This window comes from Pteropus medius, unplaced genomic scaffold (genome assembly GCF_902729225.1).
Source record: "Pteropus medius unplaced genomic scaffold, Ma_sr-lr_union100, whole genome shotgun sequence".
NCBI classification, from domain to species: domain Eukaryota; kingdom Metazoa; phylum Chordata; class Mammalia; order Chiroptera; family Pteropodidae; genus Pteropus; species Pteropus medius.
In genome coordinates this window covers 6,052,411-6,073,987 of record NW_024354911.1, presented here as the reverse complement: position 1 = coordinate 6,073,987, position 21,577 = coordinate 6,052,411, and the positions used below count along the sequence as shown (strand labels likewise).

At 34.5% G+C, this 21,577-nt stretch overlaps 1 protein-coding gene across 9 annotated transcripts in view; it reads left to right on the top strand.

Moving 5' to 3' along the window:
* The window catches only part of LRRC49 (leucine rich repeat containing 49), a 127,413-nt gene that overhangs the window by 8,005 nt on the left and 97,831 nt on the right, over positions 1 to 21,577 (top strand). For all 9 annotated transcript variants that reach the window (XM_039856394.1, XM_039856396.1, XM_039856392.1 and 6 more), the window contains 4 exons: positions 303 to 405; positions 3,835 to 4,038; positions 10,275 to 10,341; positions 15,727 to 15,870. In XM_039856394.1, coding sequence (XP_039712328.1) covers positions 303 to 405; positions 3,835 to 4,038; positions 10,275 to 10,341; positions 15,727 to 15,870 — 518 coding nt within the window. The remainder of the gene's footprint in view (positions 1 to 302; positions 406 to 3,834; positions 4,039 to 10,274; positions 10,342 to 15,726; positions 15,871 to 21,577) is intronic.

Genomic DNA, 21,577 nt, shown 5'->3' with positions numbered 1-21,577 from the left:
TTTAGTATTAGGAGTCAAATTATAAAGGGATAAAGATAGCACTAGAGTAGTTCTGTACTTTCAACAAATCTATAAGGCAAGGGAAAAATTATTTGTCATACACAGAACACATAGCTTAGGTTTGAAGAGGAAAGAAACAAATTCAAATTTAGTAGTTAATTTCAAATATGGAGAGCTATGGAAACTATACTTCCTAGAAAAGGTATTTGTAGGTGCCAAAGTTCTCCAAATATAAGGTGACTTTAGTTTTAAGGTTTTAAAGGTTTTTCTTAATCAAGTAATTTGTATATCATTTTTAATAGGTGATCATATTAATTTGGTGAGCTCATCAATGCCATCATTTCCCATTCTCCACCGTTCTTCTGAAGAGAAAATTCTTTACTCGGACAGGTTGACCCTAGAAAGGTGAGGACAATTTCATTTATTTTACCTTTTTGACTAAAATACATAGACACGGAACAAGGTTTGAAAGGTTCGAGTCTAACGCCTCTTGTTCTCCTGCTATCCAGTTCTCCTACCTACTAGGTATAATCACTGTTAACAATTTTTCATTTATCCTTCCAGAGGTATGGGGAGGAATTTTACATCTATATAATATAAAAGAGCTTGATTATACTCTGAAAAAGTACTAAATACTTCTAAAATATGACATTGTTGAAAATGGATTTTAGGATAGGGAAAAAAACTTTACCATATAGTCCTCATACAGGCTTCTGGGCCCTATCTAGTTACATTCCCTGTTACCTCACTGACCTTGCCTCCTTCTAATTTCCTTCACTCACTCTGCCTCCTTGAATATACCAGGCATGCTTACCTCTCAGGGTTTTTGTACTTGCTCTTCCCTCTACCTGGAATGCTGTTCCTCCACATATCTGTAGGCTCACTCCCTTCCCTCCTTCAGATTTTTACTCAAATGCCATCATCTCAGGGATGACCTTCCTTGGTTACCCTCTCCAAAGCTGCAAACCCTTCCACCCAGGTAGTCTCTAGCCCCCTTCTCTGCTTAATTTTTCTTCTTAGTACGTATCACCCTCTAATATATTAAATATTTTACCTATCAAGTTTATTATTTGTCTCCTCCTACTAGAATAGCTCAACAAACATTGGGAGTCTTGTTCAATTCTGAATCTCTAGCACCTAAAACAGAGCCTGGGACAGAATAAGCTCTCAATAAAAAATTTTTAAATGAACAAATATATTTAGGACTTGATCTCCATCTTTAAATCCAGGAAGGTACCTGCAATATAGTGGTGGATGAAGGATCCCGACCCTACTTTGGTGCTATAACTAGCAGAGAAACTATCTCGGCTGTGTATACCTTTAGCTTAGCAGTGCCCATTTAACAGCAAAGTTTTAAGCAAACTTCTTAACCTAGCAGTGCATACCTGACAGCAAATTGTCATGGATCATTTATGTTTATATGTGAGAGAAAGCTCTTTGTAGGGTGTAACGTGTTTTGTAGGCAAAGTAACACTTGAGGGCAGTAACTGTCATGACGTCTTTGCAGTATTGTTGGTTTTTGAAATTCTAATGCTAATATTTTTAAGTTTCACAATATCATTTTAATGTTTTGAGAGATTTTATGATAATTTTTATCTCAGTCTTTAAAAGTTCAGCCAAGAATAGTACCTCAGCCCTTCAGTTCCATGTTACTTGAGAATAACAGGAGCCAGTATTTATAAGATTGTGGCTCCTATTAGATTTATAACAAGTTAGGTACTTGCATTGTTGCTTGGGGTGACTTAGGCAGTTATGAAGATGATCCTTAGCACGTGGGCCTCTGGGGTGAAGAAGCAAACTTTGATCAGGTGGAGATATGCTTACCTAGGAAAGTCAAGACTAAGGAAATTGACTCAGATTTAAAGGCTGGTTTTGAAATGGCAGGATCACAAAGATGTCATAAGGTTAGGCATAATTTGATCAGTACCAGGATGTACAGTCACAAAAGCTGGGCCAGCAGCAAGGCACTCAGGGATTATTATTTGAGAGCCAGTTGGCAACAGCAGTGATTTTCAAAGGGAGATCTGCCATGCCATGCATTTTGTTAGCTGGGAGACTGAGGGGTCAAGAGTAGAATCCAGCCCTGAGAAGAAATGCTTGGAAGAACTAGACTCTGGCCACCCTGGGAGTTAGGGTAGGCCTGGAGTACCAGGATGGCAGTCTACCAGCATCAAGTAGGAAATACAGAGGCAAACACATAGACACCTCAGTAATGGGATAGAAGGTAGAGAACTGAGGGATTTTGTAGACATAACGAACTCTCCTGGAGGACACTAGGGCAATAACCCAGTGTGTGTTTGTTTGCTTATTCTGCTGGATGACAGGGACTTATGGGGTTAAGGGCTAAACAAGTGAGCCTTAGAGTAGGGAATTAGTCACTGGTTTCAATTCTGAGAAAGTGACTTTATTTTAAGCTGCAGTGACATATTTAAGAGGTGGGTCAGAGGTTATTTTTTTCCCCTATCTTAGTGATGAGTGACTCAAGAATTAGATGAACTAAAAGCTGAAGGTACCAGAGGAAGACTGAAGCAGGAAAAAATGAGACAATTTAAGTTTTTTTCTAAGCAGATGTATAAAGATATAAATTTTAAACCAGAATACTTATAACTTATTAATTTATAATTTATAAGACAGAAGTACCAAATGAGGTCGTAGAATTGAGTACATGAAATAAATTTTAACTACTAAGCACACATTAAAAGAATTAAACTATTACCTAATATTTTTTACTTTTCTTCTTTTTAAACCAATTTTTTTAGGGTCTGTATTTTTAAACGTCATATCTTTGTCAATGATTAACATTTGGTTATTTTCTATGCTAATCATTTTTTTTTCTCTTTATAAGGAGGATTCCAATCACTTCCACAGTTTCACTTATTTTTGTAGCACTGATTTATTTGCTTTAAAGGTTACATTAACTTGATTTTTATTGAAAGGAAATATTTTTAATTAATCTCTCGATTAGATTTGTTCACATTCTGATCAATAGAACTACATTTTCCATGAAGACTCTTGAAATTTCAGAGTAGAATCATTTCTGTCTGGCCGTTTTATTACACTAGTAGAATTCTTAAAGGGCCCTGCACATATTACTTCACATGTAATACATTATAACTTTTTGCATAATGGAGGTTTACTGTTTTAAGTATATCTAAAGGCATATATTGTTAAGGTTTCATCCTATCCTATAATATTCTAAATGTTCTGTAAAGTTCAAAGTTAGTGTTAAACGTGTAAACATATACTTAAAGTCTAAGGTTCTGCAGAAATGTTCAGTAAAGACCACCTTATCATTAGCGAACTTTAGGATGAAATTGTCTTTATCAAGGTGAACTGTAGATGGCTGAATTTCTTGCTCTTCCTATGGTATCATCCAGCTCAAGAGGCTATGATTCTATGAGAGACCGTTTCGTATGTTTTTTTTTTTTTTTCTTCTGATGACTTAATCGTCTGGGCAACTAAATTGTCTTTACATTGGTGGATTGATAGCAAGGGCATATCTCTGGTCATGTGACATTGTTCTTTGAATCATCTAAGCCTCTACTGAAGAAGGCATTTACATAGAGTATGAAATAATTTATATAGGAGTTTTTTTTTTTTTTTAATACAATGAGAGCTTAGACTTTATTTTAATACTTACCCTTGTCAAAGTATATGGGGTTTTATATGAATGATTTGCAATTAGATATAGGACGCTTAGTTCATGGAGGCAGGAAGTGATTCTATTTATCTTTTTCTCCTCACAACATGGGAGCCCGAAGATACTACTAATATTTGTAAGAGAAGGCAGGCTACCAAATCAGAAACTTATTAACTTTTTAAAATTTTTTTTAGGCAAAAGCTGACTGTATGTCCTATCATCGATGGGGAAGAGCACCTTCGTTTGTTGAACTTCCAACACAATTTTATAACTCGAATCCAAAATATTTCTAATCTACAGAGGCTAATATTCTTGGATTTATATGATAACCAGATTGAAGAAATTAGTGGACTTTCTACTCTGAGATCCCTCCGTGTCCTTCTGTTGGGGAAAAACAGGTAATCTTTGTAGAGCAGTTTTTGTTTATTATACTTAAGACTAATGTGGAGTCCTGTGGTGTTTAGATGGCAACTCAGAATTGAAAAATAGTTAAGAACCTAATAGACTAAATTTTTCAAAAGATTATTTGAATGGATTAAGATTCAGTTGTAATTTGTTTTTTGATATTCAGTCTGAAAATAAGGCAAAACAAATAACATTTATTTGAGTGTGTTTTATTTCCATTGCATTCCAGTGCCATATCTTATATGGAAGTAAATAGTGGACTTTGGCATTTATGTTTTCTTAGGCTGTATTTTAAGCATGTGTTCACTTTAGGCAGTTGTATTTCACTAGTGATTCTTCTCAGCACTTAACTGAGGTATCAGATGTCTTTGATACCTCGTGATTGTCAAATTACTATTGATTCTTGCTCAGATGTTGTTTTCAGCATGTATTTAGGATTACATCCCATATGAATATACCCAGTTCTTTTCATAAAGTTCTACTATGTGGTGCAGCTACACAATTCCCAACTAATTTCCTTGAGATTTGATTATGACTTTTCTCTCCGTTGTGCTTCACTGGATAGCTTTTGCAATGAAAGAAGCGCTGTTTGGCAAAATCTAAAAATGACTTTTGTATTTTCAAATGATGAAGTATAGATATGGCATTGTACCCAAGCTTGGTTCCCCTCTACCCTGTCTTTTTTTTTACCCCACAGCATGAATCTTGAATTACCTCTTTATTCTCATTAGCCAATGGTAGTATAAGATACTTTTTCCAAGATCATGTCCAAAATTTCTAGGCTCTTATCTATCTGTTCTTTGCAGTTTCTTGAAAGTTCCTGTTAATGTAGTCTGTCAGCTACTGTTGGTGAGTGTTAAGCTGATCATTATAGTAGCATGAGAGAGCTTGGGGGAATTATAAGATCATATAGTATTAGAGCTTGAAGTGATCAGTTCTCGCATTTTTCAGATGGAGAAATGGGAATGTAAAGAGACTTTTGCAAGGTTAGATATGTACAAACTATCTGTAGTAGGAATATGCCACCAGAGCAGCTCAGAGAGTAAAGTGAGGAGGAAACTTTTCATACATGTAAGGCATTCTCTTCAAGGTGCTCCCTATTATCTCTCCCAGAAATTTCTTTACTAATTTCTGATCCTTGGAGTTACTGCTTTGTTTCTCCAGCTTCTATTTATTCTTTAGTGCCATTGCCTTTATGCTTTCCCTTTTAGTCCTTGGGTAAGGTGTTTTCCAGTGATACTTTAAATCTCCTTCTCTACTTTTAAATATAGTGTATAATTGCTACTCCTGGTTCTTAAGTTTTAAATAACCTTTCCATCTACTCTCTTTCCCTGTTCCCACTTTTGAGCTTGTTTGGCTTCTCAGAAATTACCTTTTAAGTTTTTAAAAAAATAATTTGTGCCTTAAACAACCAATCTTTTGGACCTTCTGACCTTTTAAAAGCTTTCTTTGCCTCTTTAACTCTAAGGGACCTGATGCCCTTCTCTGTATTCTTACTATGGTCAAGTCAAAAAGCGATCTCATGCAGTCTCTTCCTCTTTCTTTGCCTTCATTTTTTGTTTGTTTGTTTTGGGTCACATTTTACTTTATTTTCCCCATAAAGAAAATAGTCATTCTAGAACTGTTAATGTTCTTGAATGAAAAAGAAAATGAGTCGGATTCTACATTCTCCCCAATTGCATATTTCTGAGATATCAGTACAATGCAAATCTGATCCCTAAAACTTACCTGATGCTCTCCAGCCAGCTGACTTTGTCACAACAAGGGAACTATGAGGCTTAAAGAGGCAGTATTTTATTGATCATTAGGCAAACCTGTCTGAGGACTGCTGGAGAAGAGAGAAGCCCATCTGCTACCCTGTGTCACCATGTTCTACTTGTTGCCCCCTGCCACTCAAGTCCAGAAAGTTTTCTCCCACATTGTGAAGCACCGCACTGTCTTTTAGTCCAAGGCAATGAATGATATAAGAACATCCTGGGCAACCATATGCCTCCAAGTTCAAGCAGCTCCAACAGAGATTTCTGCTCAAAAGCTGGAAAGACCTTGTTCAGATCTTGTATGTGAAGTTTACATTGTTGCTAAAGAACTCCCAACCCCTCTGTTCCACTTTGCTATTGAAGCTCTTGACATCTAACTCTTCTGCTTTCAATATCCCCTGTTTGTTTTTATGAGATCTTCTGGCGCCCTCATGATCAAGGCTAATGAATAGAACTTCTCCGTATTTTCTTCTGATCACCCAGGACTATATACGAAATTCTCTGCCAGACCCTGGAATTCTTTATTTCTTCCTTTTTGGTTGCTTGAAGTTTCCCACATAAGAATTTGTTTCTGAGACCTGAAAAGCTTAGTCTTCATGTAGTTCCTGTCATGAGGCCTTTATCCTGGCATCAGTAACATAACATGGCCTGCAAAGACAGGCTGTGGTAAATCCCTAGAGGTCTGTAGGTACTGTGGTGATAGGTGAGCCTTGTCTTTTTCTAGTTTCAGTTTTGTTTAATGGAAGAACTTAAAAATCAGGTCACATGGGTGTTAATGTAAAAATCTTCAACTGACTAGGATTCTGCAAATTTCTCACATCAGTACCTAATCTGACCATGGCCTTCTAGGTCAACTGATAACTCCATCTGCCTCTAAATTATTTAGAATTGTATCTGTTTTTATATCATTTCAGGCCCTGGGGGTGGGGAGAGAACCTAGGGCAGAGGCAATTCATGAGAACAAGACAGCAAGATGGTTAGTTGGTCTTGAATTTAACTGACTGAGCAACTTGCCAATTTTTCTTCCTATTCACCTAGCAATAAGAATCTGAAGTGAGAGTCGTAAAACCACTATGTGACAAAGCTAAGAGAATGCTTGAAATCACAACAGATAGGTACTGTTTTACTGGGTAGCATACAGCATGTGAGGCCCTGATGGCGTCCTAATGGGAAGGCATATTGCACATTTAGGTTTCTATGACTGAAGTACCTCCAAAGTGCCTAGAGTTTCTGATCAATTCAGAAACAGATTACATTGATCCTCCAAATGAGAGAAATTTGGGCTGAGACAATCTCTGTCCTTTGTGTATAATTTCCAAAATGTTAAAAATATAATTCTCAAACAGATAGTAATTACAGGCCAATATTTTAATTAACTCAGTAATGAGAGAACCAGTAAGATGACAAAACTGGTTTAAAGGAGGATAAGAGAAACTGATTATATATATATGTATGTATATACATATATATATATATTCAATGAAAAATAAAGAATGCTGGAATAAAGTTGTTAAGTTATAAAACAGGTCAGTGTCCTACAAAGCAATGGAATTATAATCTTCTGGGTTATCTTTTTTATTAGACAGAAATAAATTATATTCTTACCTGTCAAAAATAATTACATCTCCTCAGTTTTCTACAAGTTAGTTTATAAATTTACAGAGTTTGGGCTCTAATTAACAGCAAATAGTCAGATGATCTTTAGGTAGGCTTGTTAACAGTGCTCCGACATGACATCGAAAGGACATGCAGTCATCCCTTTGCCCTCGTTCCAAGATTTAGTTATCAGCACTGAGTAGCACCCTTTCTTCTATGTTCACATATCACAGTTTTACAAAATTGTTTTTATACTGTATTTTTCACTTGAATAGTTACAGTTTATTATGTTGTCCCATGTCATTAAATATTCTTTGAAAATATAATTGTTAAGAGCTGTATAATCTATATGGGTATATATTTACTTAATATTTCCCTTTTGTTAGACATTCATATTGTGTACATTTTTTTTTGCCATGATAATGCTGTAATGAATATCTTTGTCCATAAATCTTTGTCTTCATCTCTGATTATTTCCTTAGAATAGGCTTTAGTATTTTCTATTGTGTATATGAGTTCACCCTCATAAAGCTCATATGAGGGAGATTTGAGATTTGATAAGAAGAAGGTCTATATTTTAGGGCAGTACTTTTCAAAATGTGATCCCTGGACTAGCAACCTCAGCACAAAGAACTTATTAGAAATGCGAATTTTTGGACCTTATCCAAGAAACTCTGGAGGTGGGGCTCAGTGATCTATATTTAGCAAGCCCTCCAGATGATTCAGTTCTCAAGAGTTTGAGAACTACTGTTTTAGGGAATGTGAGCTTAAAGGTATAAAAGAATTTAATAAAAGACTTCTTTAATAACTATGAGGTCAGATTTCTATTAGAAAGCATCACTCTTCCTAAGCCATATTATTAGGGTACTGTAATTTTCTCCAACTATTCTAGGAATTTCAAGAACAAAGCAGACAGAAGAATAATTGTGTTGAAAGGTTTGTCTGTTTTCCTTTCTGATTTGGCTGCTATTATTATTATTGTTGTTATTATTAATATTGGCTATTATTACTAGAGAGATTTAAGTGTTAGATAGGATATTATTAAATACCTGACTCTGGATAAAGGCTAATTAAAGATTCCATTGAGTCCAGAAAGATGCTAATGGTTTGGATGAAGTGACTTAGCGTGTTCAGGGCATAGGGTGCTTTCTAGAAAAAAAGCAGGTTTCTGCCAGTGTGATGGTGTGAGGGAGGAGACTGATGAGGAGGTCGTGGTCATAAGGAAGTGGTATATGTGTGTATGTGAGAGAGAGAGAGAGAGAGAGAGAGAGAGAGAGAGAGAGAGAGAGTATAAGAGAGAAGAGAGAGAGAGGAAGGGGCGGGGTAAGGGTAAGAGGAAGAAATACAATCACCCTGTGATGGTACATAGCGAGTATAGAATAAATATTTTTATAAATTAAGTTGTATTGAATTGGTTGTGATATAATTCTGGATTTGGCAATTATGGAAGATGACTGAGGTCAAATGGAGATAGAAATTTATGAAGTTTAATTTTGCCTTAAGTTTACCTGGTGATCAGTATGAAGTTTTAGGGGATGATCCACATTCTGGAAACATTAGGAAGCTGGAAATGGTTCTTTGAGGCAGTAAACAATGACAGAAATAATAATGAAAGCAAGACGATGATAAAGATGGACTGCATGAACTTCCTTTTTATCTTTTCTTTGCCATTGTGCCTTTCCCTCCACGGAATAATGGTAGTAGGAGAAAGTAAGATCTATAGGAGAGTGAACGATGAAAGGGAAGTGGTTTTTGTTTTGTCTTTTTTGTCGTTGTTGTTAAAATAGTCCAGTTGGAGGCAGTCGGACAGGTATGGTAGTCATAGAAGATAGGAATGGGGGAGACAGGGTTAGGCCTTAGGCATTAGGGGATATAAGAGGAGTTATTTTAGAGATAAAATTCTGTATTTTTAGTTTTTCACAAGATGGCAAATCAAAAGTTCCAAATAAATATTCACAAATTAAGCATGAGCAGTAGAAAGCATTTAGGTGGGATTCAGTTTGTCTATGTGATAGATAATCCTGTTTTGAATACTCTTATCCATAACACTCATCCATTTAGTTAGTATGTTCATTCATTTATTAAACAAATATTTATTGTATGCCTACTCAGTGTCATGACTGCTGGGGATAGAGTAGACATATCAAAGTTTCTGGCCTCTTAAAGCTCACATTTTGGTTTGAGGAAGGCGAGCATAAAAAAGTAAACACATGAATAGTATAAGTTTAGGCAAGGATAAACGCATTGAGGTCAATTAAAGCTGGAGAAGGAAAGAGTAATGGAGACAGGAAGGGAGAGCTATTTTTGATAGAGTCATCTGGAAAGACCATTCTGAGGAGATATTTGAGCTGGGACTGGAATGATGTGACGTTGTGAATCATGTGAAGTCCTGGGGGAAGAACATTAAGGAAGAAGCAAAAGCAAGGGTAAACACCCCAAGCAGAAATGAATTTGTGAGGTTAGAGACAAGAAAGCCCATGTGGCTGAGTGAGTGAGCCTGAGCCATGGTAGGAGATAAGGCTGGAGGAAGAGTCAGCAGCCAGATGGTTTAGGGCCTTGAGGACTGAGGTAAGGAGTTTAGATCATAGTCTAAGGTGAAGGGAACTGCCTTGAATAAGTGCCTTGCCTAAGTTTCTTAGAAGTAGAATTTCTCTTTTCTAAAGATAGGACTTTTAAGATGGGAGGACATTTCTCTCAGTGGGACTGCATCTAACAATTTAATTAAATTAATGGGAAATATGTTTTTTAAAATATATAACTATAATCTCTCTATATAGATATTGACAATAAATTAAAATGAATTATGCTTTAGCATATTTTGATTTATAATAGATATGATACATCCATATTTCTACTCTACTTATTCTGATTTTCAGAATCAAGAAAATCTCAAATCTGGAGAATCTAAAAAACTTAGATGTCTTGGACCTTCATGGAAATCAGGTATCATAAAGCCTTTTCTTTCTTTTTTGGAAAAATCTAGTAAATTTGGCATTTTAAAAGTTTTAAGAATTATATTGAATTTTTCAAGAGTTACTTTATTGATTCATTGAAATTTCTAAGGTATTAAGCCTATTAATATAAGATCTGGTAATTTATCAGCAGTAAATGATAGATAAAATATTCGAAATCCTTAAAGTTATGACAATTTTGTTATTTAGTCTTATTGCTTTATTTTAAAAATAAAATAAATAAGTGAAGTTATCCAACCTCAACCCAAGAACTAGAATATTATTAATGATTTTCTTTAACTTAAGTGTTCCTTTTTTATTTTGAGGTAACCACTATTTTGGATTTCACATTCAACATTCTTTTGTTAGTTCTTTTTAGTTGGCTTTATCACATGTGTGCCTAAATAATCTATTGTTTAATAGCATTGTCTTTTAATTTTAAAAAGGTATCATACCATATAGACTATCATCTAGTTTTTGCTTTTTGGATACAATATTATGTTATTGAAATTCATCTATTTTGATCAGGTAGCTGTAGTTTACTCATTTTCACTGTAGATTACTCATTTTCACTGTTGTATGTTCCATGGTATGGTTATACAAAAACTTTTTAGTTTATTATTGATAGACATTTGGGTCATTTCTTTTTTTTTTCTGCTTTGTTTCCTGTTAGGAATAGTACTTCTAAGAACATTTTTTGTACATGTTTCTTCTATATACCATATGTACTCTAGGGTATAGATCTAGAAGTGAAATTGATGGGTCATAGATTATTTAAATGTTGGACTTTAAAAGATAATGCCAAATTGTTTTTCAGAGTGGTTATACCAATTTATACTCCTAATAGATTCTGTTGCTTCACATCTTTTTCAACATTTGAAATTGTCAGACTTCTTAATTTTTGCCTTCTTAATTGTTATAAATAATTTCACACTTAATTGTTATAAAGTAGTGTCTCCTTGTGGTTTTAATTTATATTTCTCCGATTACTGTATAATCTGAGCTTGTTATTCTGTTAAGTCAATTAGTCTACCCCCATATCTGTCTTTCTTAATCTCTCACCTGGTTTGTTTTGTTCTCCCTCCTTATTCTTTTCTCTCAAAGAGTCTTGACTGTTTTTTATAACATTTTTTAAAATTTTTAATTTTAGGCGAGGCAACCCTTGGTTGACCTCACAGATTGCAAGGAACTTGTCAGCTTACAATCCCTTATTTTTTATTTTTTATGCCTACAGCAAGCACCTGGCCTTCCTAGTTGGTCTTCCATCCAAGTTCTAACTAGGTCCGACCCTGCTTAGCTTCCGAGATCAGACAGGATCGGGCTTGTTCACGGTGGCACGACCATAGACTTGGCTGTTTTTTAACCCTTCACTCTTCTATTTAAATTTTAATCTTTGAAATGTGGATATTTACTTATGAATAGCTACATGAGCTACATACTCATGTAGAAGGTAAAGCCTCTCCTGAGACGGTAAGCATACATTCTAGGATGATCCAAGAGTTGTTCCTGGCTGTTGATGAACAAGAGCTGCCACTGCCACTTGAGTTGGTCAAGTACAAACTTCAGAATGATCTCTCTAGGCTCTCTAACAACTGTTAGTCCCAATCGTTTCAGTGAATACCTAATATAATTAATAAAGACCTTGATAGATCTAGATAGGCTACATCTGCCAGGTTCTAATCTCATCCCAGCCTCTCTGCGTGTCTGTCTGTGTGTGCACCTTGTGGGAGGAGTGTTGGTGGCCTTGGAACTGTCCAGCTCTGCAGGCTGGTTAGTGTCACTTTAGTAGAAGGGAAGTTACCCAGTTAGGTGGTGATGGAAAGGAAGTGGTATTAAAGAGTTTTGTCAGTAAAAGATTATCATATGCAGAAGCACTGAGACTAAAAACAACATAGTATTTTTTACTGCTAGACACTTTAGAGTAACAGTTAGAAATGAGGCTGGAGAGGTAGGTAGAAGCCAGATTGTGGAGGGCTTTGAACTCCATACTTAGGAATTGCTATTTTGTCTCATAGACCACTATTTAAAAAAATATTCATGACTATAAGTGAAACTTTATGGTAGCGATGTTTTCTTAAGTTTATTTAAAAATGTATGTATGAGAAATAAATGTCATGTGGCTTTCACATTTTAATGTACCTTTAAGAATTCATGGGCATTACCAAAGATCTATAAGTGTACCTGATAAATGAATAACATATCATTCGATCTGTATATTATGTCTAGGAATTACTTACCATTACGTGGATGAAAAATTCCTTGTTCGATGACCTGTGGTTATGTGCCTTATAATTTCAGCATATGTTTGTGATATTCTGTGTATTAGGACTAAACATTTGTACCACACAACATATTTCTCAAGAATTTAAAATAAGAAGGAAGTTTTAAATGAAGATCTGAGTCTTGTTTCAAAATATGTAAATCCAATAAGCACAAATTTGGAGTATTTCAAAGCAAAGATAGTCTTGGTGACTTTAGGTTTTTAAAAAGTCAGAAGATAAACTATTCAAGATGAAGCAAGGTCCAACTCTAAAAAAAAAATAGCATCAGGTAGTTAAAAAATGATAAGAAAATTACATGAATGATTTTTGTCTTTTGAACTTACTTCTGTTGGAACTAAAAATGATACTTAGCATACATTGTGAAATAAAATGTTTTTGGTTTATGGATGTGAAACATTCTGAGGGATGGTGATAGTGTTCAAGAAATAGACTGGGGGAAAGAAAGAGATGGAGGGAGATGAAACTGGAGACAGAGAACAGTTGAGAGTCTAATCTAATAATCTTGGTGAGAAGTGATAATGGCTCGAACTAATACAGTAGAATAGGGACATAATGAGGGGGCAGATTGGATAAATATTTGAAAAGTAGAAACATCAAGATTTAGCAATTGATTATATGTGAGTAGTGAAGAATGCAGAAGAATCTGAGAGGGTGACTCTCAATTTCTAACACAGATTTTGTTTGATCTACCAAAATTGGTTCTCTTGGTAAATGCTTACTTTAACATGTATCATTTTTATTTCCAACAGAAGTGAGTTTGAAATACAAAAATTATTCACGTAATTTTCTTTTATTTTTTTAACTATCTGATGCTATTTCTTTTTAGAGTTGGACATTGTTTCATGCTTTCAGCAATATCTTTTCCTTCAGGGAGAGCTTCCCCTTTCTGTCATTGCTTGCCTAAAAGCAGACATTTGCCCTTTCAGTAGTGCTGAGTAAGAAGATTGTCTTTATCCAGATAGAGGAGTCTGGGTTACTCTTAGACAAAAAAAAAAAGACTGCAGTATCGAGTTTTCCTAGATGTATTAAGAAGCTCTGCAGTCTGTCTTGGGACCCCCTTTCTGATCTGTGTGACCCATAATTGGGCTTTCAAACATTCCTATCATCTCTTCTTCTTCTTGCTGTGAAGTTTATTAATTAATCAAGAATTATGCTCTCACCCTACACTACCCTTTGCCTGAAGTTTCTTCATGTACTCGATGCTTGTGACTTTGTCCATGGCTGCAGTGAGTAATAGATTATTCCATTAGAGATGTTGCGTGTGATTTTGGCCTATTTGATTGCAAACCGAGAAGCTGAACAATATCCCCAGTGATTTTTTTTTTTAAATTACAGGTTGATACCCATATATTAGAATTAACAATGTCTCTTTTCAGACTTACCAAACTGAAAGGAAACTCTAAAATGTAGACATTCTAATTGTAAGTGCCAATTAGAAAGGTAGTTTTCTAAAAGAAATGTCCTAGGATTATTAGCAGAAGGGGGAAGACACCCTATGCAGGTCATACGAAAATTGTGCCCCTTCATTCTATATATTTATATTTTTCTTGAGCTCAGGAAAGTTTTATTTTACATATTTAAATATTGCTTTTCCATTTATGTTTGTTAATCTATATTCTCTATCTTCCATATCCCCATCTTATCTTTTATTCTTCCTATTTCTATTTTTTCTTAGTATTTTAGGAGAATTTCTCAAGCTTATGTGGATGTTACTGATTTTCCAGTGTCTATTTTGCTTTTTACTGATTACATACATTTCAAATTCTATTACCTATTTAGTTTTGAAATATTTTTGTCCAAGTTTTATTATTCAGTTCTGTCATCTGCAAATACTGATAATCTTGTTTCTTCTTTTATAATTTTTATTTAATTTATTTTCATTTTATATTAGTTAGACCAAAAACCTTAGAACAAATTTTAAAGCATGATCAGAAGTTACCTTTATATATTATTGAATTTACAATAAGCATACATAGGTTTCTCTTCTCAAACCTATATGGAATCCAGATGGTATTTTTTAAATGCAATAGAAGTTCCAAATAACGACATAGAAACTGGATTATAAATCTAAAAATGAAAGTTCTTTTAGCCAACATCTGCTTTGAAGTATTAAATAAAAAATTTCAAATAATGTTTTGATGGCAGTATAGATAAGAAAATTAATCTCTAGTATTGCAAAACTTATTTTTTTAATGTTCAGAACAAAAGTGTTATGGGTATGACTCATTGTTACGTAAGTATGTTACATTAAAAGGTTGATAAAGTCTCCTGCAAGGACTTCTACTTCTGTGTCATTAGAAATTCATCCCATTGTTCTATGCTTGCGATAGTACAATAATGAGGCTTAAAGTCATATTGAGCTCTTATCACTTCATGGGTATAGCTTTTACTTACCCTTACCTTACTGTGCAACTAAAACTCTTCTGCTGCAGTTCAGTCCTTATGTACATGTGCATACTCCATGATTCAGGTCTTCTTGTTCTAAACAGTGTACACCATATTGCACCCTGACTAAACATTATGTCTCCTCTGTAAGCATTTCCACTCATAAAGAATATCCATTTTTGCCCTTCACTGGTGATCCCAGTTCCTTGAATCTTTTCCATTCAGACTCTTGACTACTCTCAGGATGCTTCAGTATAAGTGGAATTAATAAGGAGAACTTGATATTATTTCTTTTCCTTGTCTTTTCTCTCAGAGGATGGTCTTGCTAGACCAAAACGTTGTGAGCTTATGCTTGATCTCACAGTAAGTTTCTATTTGGCAGGTGCTATGTATACTTCTCACCTTCACAGGACCAAGCACAGTGTTAGGCACTTAGAGATGCCCCCAAATGATGGACTTTTTGATTATTTGATAAAATTTACTTCAAATATTTAATATAGTCAAATTATAAAATATGTTTTTTTAGTTAATTTTCACAAGTTAAGTGACTTTATATTATCCACAACAGAGAAAATTGGAAATAGAGTTTTAAAAGTCTTCATATAAACTTGTCACTGAGTCCAGTGGCTATACATTTCATTTTAAGGTTTTTATAACATACATATCTGAGATTAATTCCTGCTAATCATCCCTTCCTCATTTTTTAATAGATTGCCGAAATCGAAAATGTCAATCATTTGTGTGATTTGAGAGTTTTAAACCTTGCCAGGAACCTTTTAAGTCACGTTGATAACCTTAATGGGCTGGATTCACTAACTGAACTTAACCTACGACACAATCAAATCACTTTTGTGGTGAGTATTAAAATGGAATCGATATATGATCTCTGGCTTTTCTTTTAAGGAAAGGAAAAAATGTTGTAGCATTGCTTTATGCAAAGTAAGCATCTAAAGTAATTTAGTTTTTTTCTGAATTTAAATTGTGGGTATAATTATTAAGCTTTATAATTTTTTGACTTGGAAAGTGTTAAGGTGTTTTTCATTTTAAAAGATAAATGTAAAATTAAAAACGAAATGGAAGTGTTATCTGTAAGTGAATCAGCTAGTGTAAATGTATACTGAATCCTTTTCTGTTTTGTCATGGGTGTAGAATTAGACTTTTGGTGATTGAAAGCTGATGAATTATTGCACAAAGAGAAAAAAGCGTCTGAGGTTGAGGGCTGTGAGGATATGCATAGATATCATATCCCTTGCAGTTTTTAAAGAGGCAGCTTGGTAAACTGGAAATAGCATTGTGTAAGGCATGAGAGGCCTAATTCTGGTCTTAGCTCTTTCTCTCATTAGCTGTCAGCCTCGGTTTACTTTTCTCTAAAATGAGGGCATTGGGCTAGATTATCTCTAGGGATTGTTTTTGGCTTCTTGACTCTGAAAAAAGAAAAAAAATGTAAGAGAACTGGCATGGGAGGAGGAGGAAGAATGTTAGCATTGTGGTGGGGAACTACAGAAAGGTGACTCTGAAACTCTGAAGATAAACTTTGTTAGATTTATAGTTTTACTCAAGTTTGGCAACTGAATAACAACTAATGCTCAGGTATTTTGTATTAGGCATATGTGAAGAGAATTAGAAATATGGCTTTCAGTTGTATTATATGATATAGGCCAAGAAGACTTCTAATGATTCATAAAACATTTGTTCTTTTAACAGGTTTCCTTTGTTTTCATGCAATAGAAAAAATATATTAGGTTCTCTGGATATCATTTAAGTACTTTTAAAGGTATAATCTAAATCAACTTTTTCAAGATATTGAATTGCTTAGTAAATAATTGAGTGTGTTGTAAGTGGTACACTTGAAACGGCTGGGGGACAGATGATGTTTTATCTCTACGCCCTGTTGTATAGACTTGTTTCATTTTGAAGTTTTCCCAGAAGATCTGAGCCACGTAATGCTCATATCTTCTAAGAGATTGGGATAATCTCAGAACCTTGTCCAAGACATGGATTTACTCCAGAGCCTCTAAAATTGTGTCAGGTCCTCTCCCCAGATTGGATTTAAGTATTAGAAATGGCTTGTTTATTTAAAAAGACACGCAGATTGAGTTAATCTGTTACATTGCTGAGTCCCTAGGACTGCTCAAGCTGGACTTACGATGTCCTTAGGACATTGAGATGGTAAGAATCCAAAAAGCTTTGGTAGACTGCGGTATAGAAATCTATTGGCCCTAAGATATTCTTGTCTATATTTTGTCTTTCACTTAGAAATTGCATTATTCATATCCAGGAAAATGCTCACTGAATTTCCCATTGAGTACTTTGTCTAATCATTATTGTTATAGCTTAGGCAGCAGTAAACATCTTAGGAAAGAAGAAATTATATGAATTTCTAAAAATTAAGATTTAATAAACATTATGCATATAGTATCATTATCATAAGTATCTTGCATATTAACTTATAGAAAATTATGAGTATATATATAAGGATAAATAAGAAACATTATCCAACTCTTACTTATTTCTTTTTCAAAACATCTTTTTCCTAAAAGAACCAAGAGACTTTTAAATCTGAGGATTCTTTTTTTTTTTCCATTATCTCATCTTTTCTCCTCAGTCAGTTATCACACTTATTCTTTTTGATTATTTTTCCTTTCATGATTTTGATTTTTGTCAGTGGCTGGTAATCCTTAAATGAAGACCATGTTAAATAGTGGCTGGGTCTCCTGTGCAGCTAAATAGGTCTTTTTAACCATAACATCTCTCCCTAGAGTGGTCACTAGATTATGTAACTTGTTGAATTCCACATATTGACAGACTTCTCTTTACAGTGAATAGAAGGGAAAAGGCAGGCTTACTCCATAATTGCCAAAATAAGAAAAAACTATGTTTGGGGGTAAAAGGACTTTAGTATCTTTTTTACCAGGTGAAACTGCCATTCCTTTTCCCCCCACTGGTTCCCCTTTGGCAGTTCTTAACTGTCTCTGTAGATAGAACACTCACACTCTCCATCCTTCCTTGACAAGATACTCTGTTTTGTTTAGAGAGCAGATATTGAGTCTCCAGCCGAGGGTTTCCTCAGCCAGCTGCTCTGTGCATGGTTGTGTGTACATGGCAGGGATGGGAGAGGTCTGGAAGTGGGTGAGTATGTTGGTGTTCCAGGAATAGCTGTTGAGTCGACATACCTTTAATTACACATCTTCTTGATTAACCACAATTAACCACAGTCTGTGACTGCTCTTTCTGTGCATTGACTTGGAGCATGGAGTAGGATGGCATTCTGTCAGAAAGGAATGCTGCGTTTGCAGTGCAGCATCTCTCTCGCTAGTTCTGAGCTGCAGTGTTGAGGATTATCTCCAGTGAGATTCTATCTGCTTTCTAGATTCCAGAAATTCATCAAAAATGTTAACCTGTTGACAACTCTCGTTTTTATCATTTCCTTGGATTTACTCATTTTGTATTTTTTTTTTCTTTGCTTCACCCATTGAATCGGGAAGGACGTGAAACAAATACATTACCTATTTCACCATTTGATCAGAAACCTTCTCTGATGTTTTTGATGTAGAAAAGTTATTGTTTGTTTATTGTAGTTAAATCATTGATCTTTTTCTTGAAAATTTTATAAATTTTAAATCAGATGTCTTTTTAGTTTATAAGGTTTCTTTCCGTTTTAAAAAATTATGAAACCCCAGAAGAATAGGAAGTAATATTTCCATTTGTATATCCACGAATTAATAAATAAAAACCTTTCAAATATAGTTGAGGCCTTCCGTGTAAACCTTCCTTATCACATTCCCTCCCTTCTTTGCAGAGGTAACCACAATTCTGAATTTGGCATTTTTTCCCATGTATCTGTTTCTTTTTCCCATATATATACATATCCCTAAACAATATAAAGTAATTGTCTTGCATGCTTTTAAATATATATATCTTTTGTAAGTTACTTTTATTAACATATGCTTTGAGATTTGATAGTGGTAAATATTCACTAATTTTCATTGTTATATAGTATTACATTGTATGATTGTAACTAAATATTCATTCTTCTATTTATGGACAGTAATATTATTTCCAAAGTTTTGTTATTAAGAAATGGTACAAATAACATTTTTTAAAATGTCTTTTTTGCATACATATGACAGTTTCTCTAGGTCAGTGGCTTTCAGTCATTTTCAGCCATAATTTATGGCAATAAACAAAATTTACATTAAATACATATTTATATGGGTACATTACAAATAATGGAAATAAGCATTTCATAAAACCTACTTTTACTGCAGTCCATTCTGGTATATCCTATTTGTTTCTACTGTATCTCATAAAAAAATGTTGGTCTCAACCTACTGAGCTGATTTCTTGACTTGGCAGTGTGGAGGTGGGACCCCTTGCTCCTCCAGGGCAGTAGCAGGCTCTGCAGTCAGATAACCCTCCCTTTTCTTGACTACCACATGTGGTTGTGGGACAGGGCCGATTCACATGTCTGCCCCCCATCAGTCTCAAGGTGACCTCTTATGTATGTCCCCAGTTGTAGGACTTCTGTTCAGCCAGACCTCAGGCGACTCCCAATGATGGTGGTTCTGTAGTTTCATTATAATTTTGGTGTAGTCACTAAAGGAGCAAGCACAGCATTTACCTTCTACACCATCTTGACCCGAGCTCCAGAATTTTTAAGTGATAACATTTTAGAACATTTGGTTTATCCTCTCTTGATTATTCTCTATCTCTTCCCCTCTCTTTACATCTACTAGTCTCCTTCTCTCTCTCCTTCCATATATATTGTTTTGAACTATTTAAGAGTAAGTTGCAGACATGATGCCCCTTTATCTCCACATACTTCAGTGTGTGTTTCCTAAAAACAAGGAATTTTCCTATATAACCACATTACAGTGATCAAAATCAGGAAATTAACACTAACAGCATAGTATTATCTAATTTATAGATCCCATTTGGACTTTCCCAGTTGTCTCAATAGTGTCCTTTATAGCAAAGAAAATCCAAGATCATGCATTGCATTCAGTTGCAATCTGCATTTGAAAAACAATGCTCTAACGTAGATACTTGGGAGAAGCATTGCTGGGTGCCAGTATTATGCACATTATTTCACTTTATCAGATATCAAGGTGGTTGTACCAAATTACATTTCTATCAGCATTACCTGAGAATTTCTTTAACTTCACATCTTTGGTGACACTTGATGTCAAACCTTTTAATTTTTGCCAATCTTTTAACTATGAAATTGTATTTCATTAGGATTTTATTTTGATTTTTCAATGAAGTTGAATAGCTTTTATGTTTTTTCTTTTTTGATATTGAGATCGCCTCTTCTGTGAATAGCTTTATCCTTTACCCATTGTAATAACAGGTTTTTTTTTCCTTTACCCTCTAGCAAATTAAATATCCACATATGCCTGCCCTCTGGTTTGTTTGGCTGTTCTCTGTTTCAGTATAATGCTGTCTTAATAATTGTAACTTTTTATTATGTCCTAGGAGCTAATAGAATGAGGCCCCCGATCTTCCTTTCTCTTTCCTTTTCTTCCTTTCCCAACCTGCCTGCCTAAGGGTTCCTGCCTAAGTTCCATTATTATTTCTTCTTTGATCCATGTGCTATATAGAAGTATATTTAAAACTTTTGATATGTTACAGATTTCTTATTCTTTTTTTTTTTTGCTATTTCTTCCCAATTTACTTACATTATGGCCAGTGAACATGGATTATATGGAATTGGTTCTTTGATGTTTGTTGAGGGTTGCTTCATTGCCATGTTAGTATTTATACTCAATACTTACTATCAATGTATTTGCCAAATATGTGGTCAATATATGAAACTATATTTCTAGGCATACATAAGTTTAAAATTGATACATTTTCTGGAAAATTGTTCCTTTCTCATTATGTTTTAACTATATATATTACTAACTCCTTTATTTGGCAACTATTTTATGAGCGTGGGCTATAGGCCAGGCATGTTCTAGGTATGTAATATATATCAGGAAGCTAATAACACTTCTTGCCTTAACATTTATTTAGTTTAATACTAAATTTTTTTTGGTTATCATTTTTCTGGTATGTCTTTTTTATTCTTTAACCTTTAAAAAATTTTAAATTTTGACATAATTGCAGAAAATGTTTCAACAACAGTGTAAAGAATTCCCAGTACCTTTCACTCAGATTTTTTAAATAATATTTTTTATTTTTCAAATATAGTTGGCATACAATATTATATTAGTTTCAGGTGTACAACATAGTGATTAGACATCTATAAAACTCATGAATTGATCACCCCAATTAATCTAGTATCCATCTGATACCGTACATATTATTGACTGTATTCCTTATGCTATAATTTATATCTCCATGACTATTTTGTAACTACCTATTTGAACTTCTTAATCCCTTCCCCCTTTTCGCAACCCCCCACCCCCACAACTTCCCTCTGTGTCTGAGTTTTTTCTGTTTGTTGTCGTTGTTATTGTTCTTTAGGTTCTACATGTACGTGAAATCATATGGCATTTGTCTTTATCTGACTTACTCCACTCAGCACAATACCCTCTAGGTTCATCATGAAATATTGTT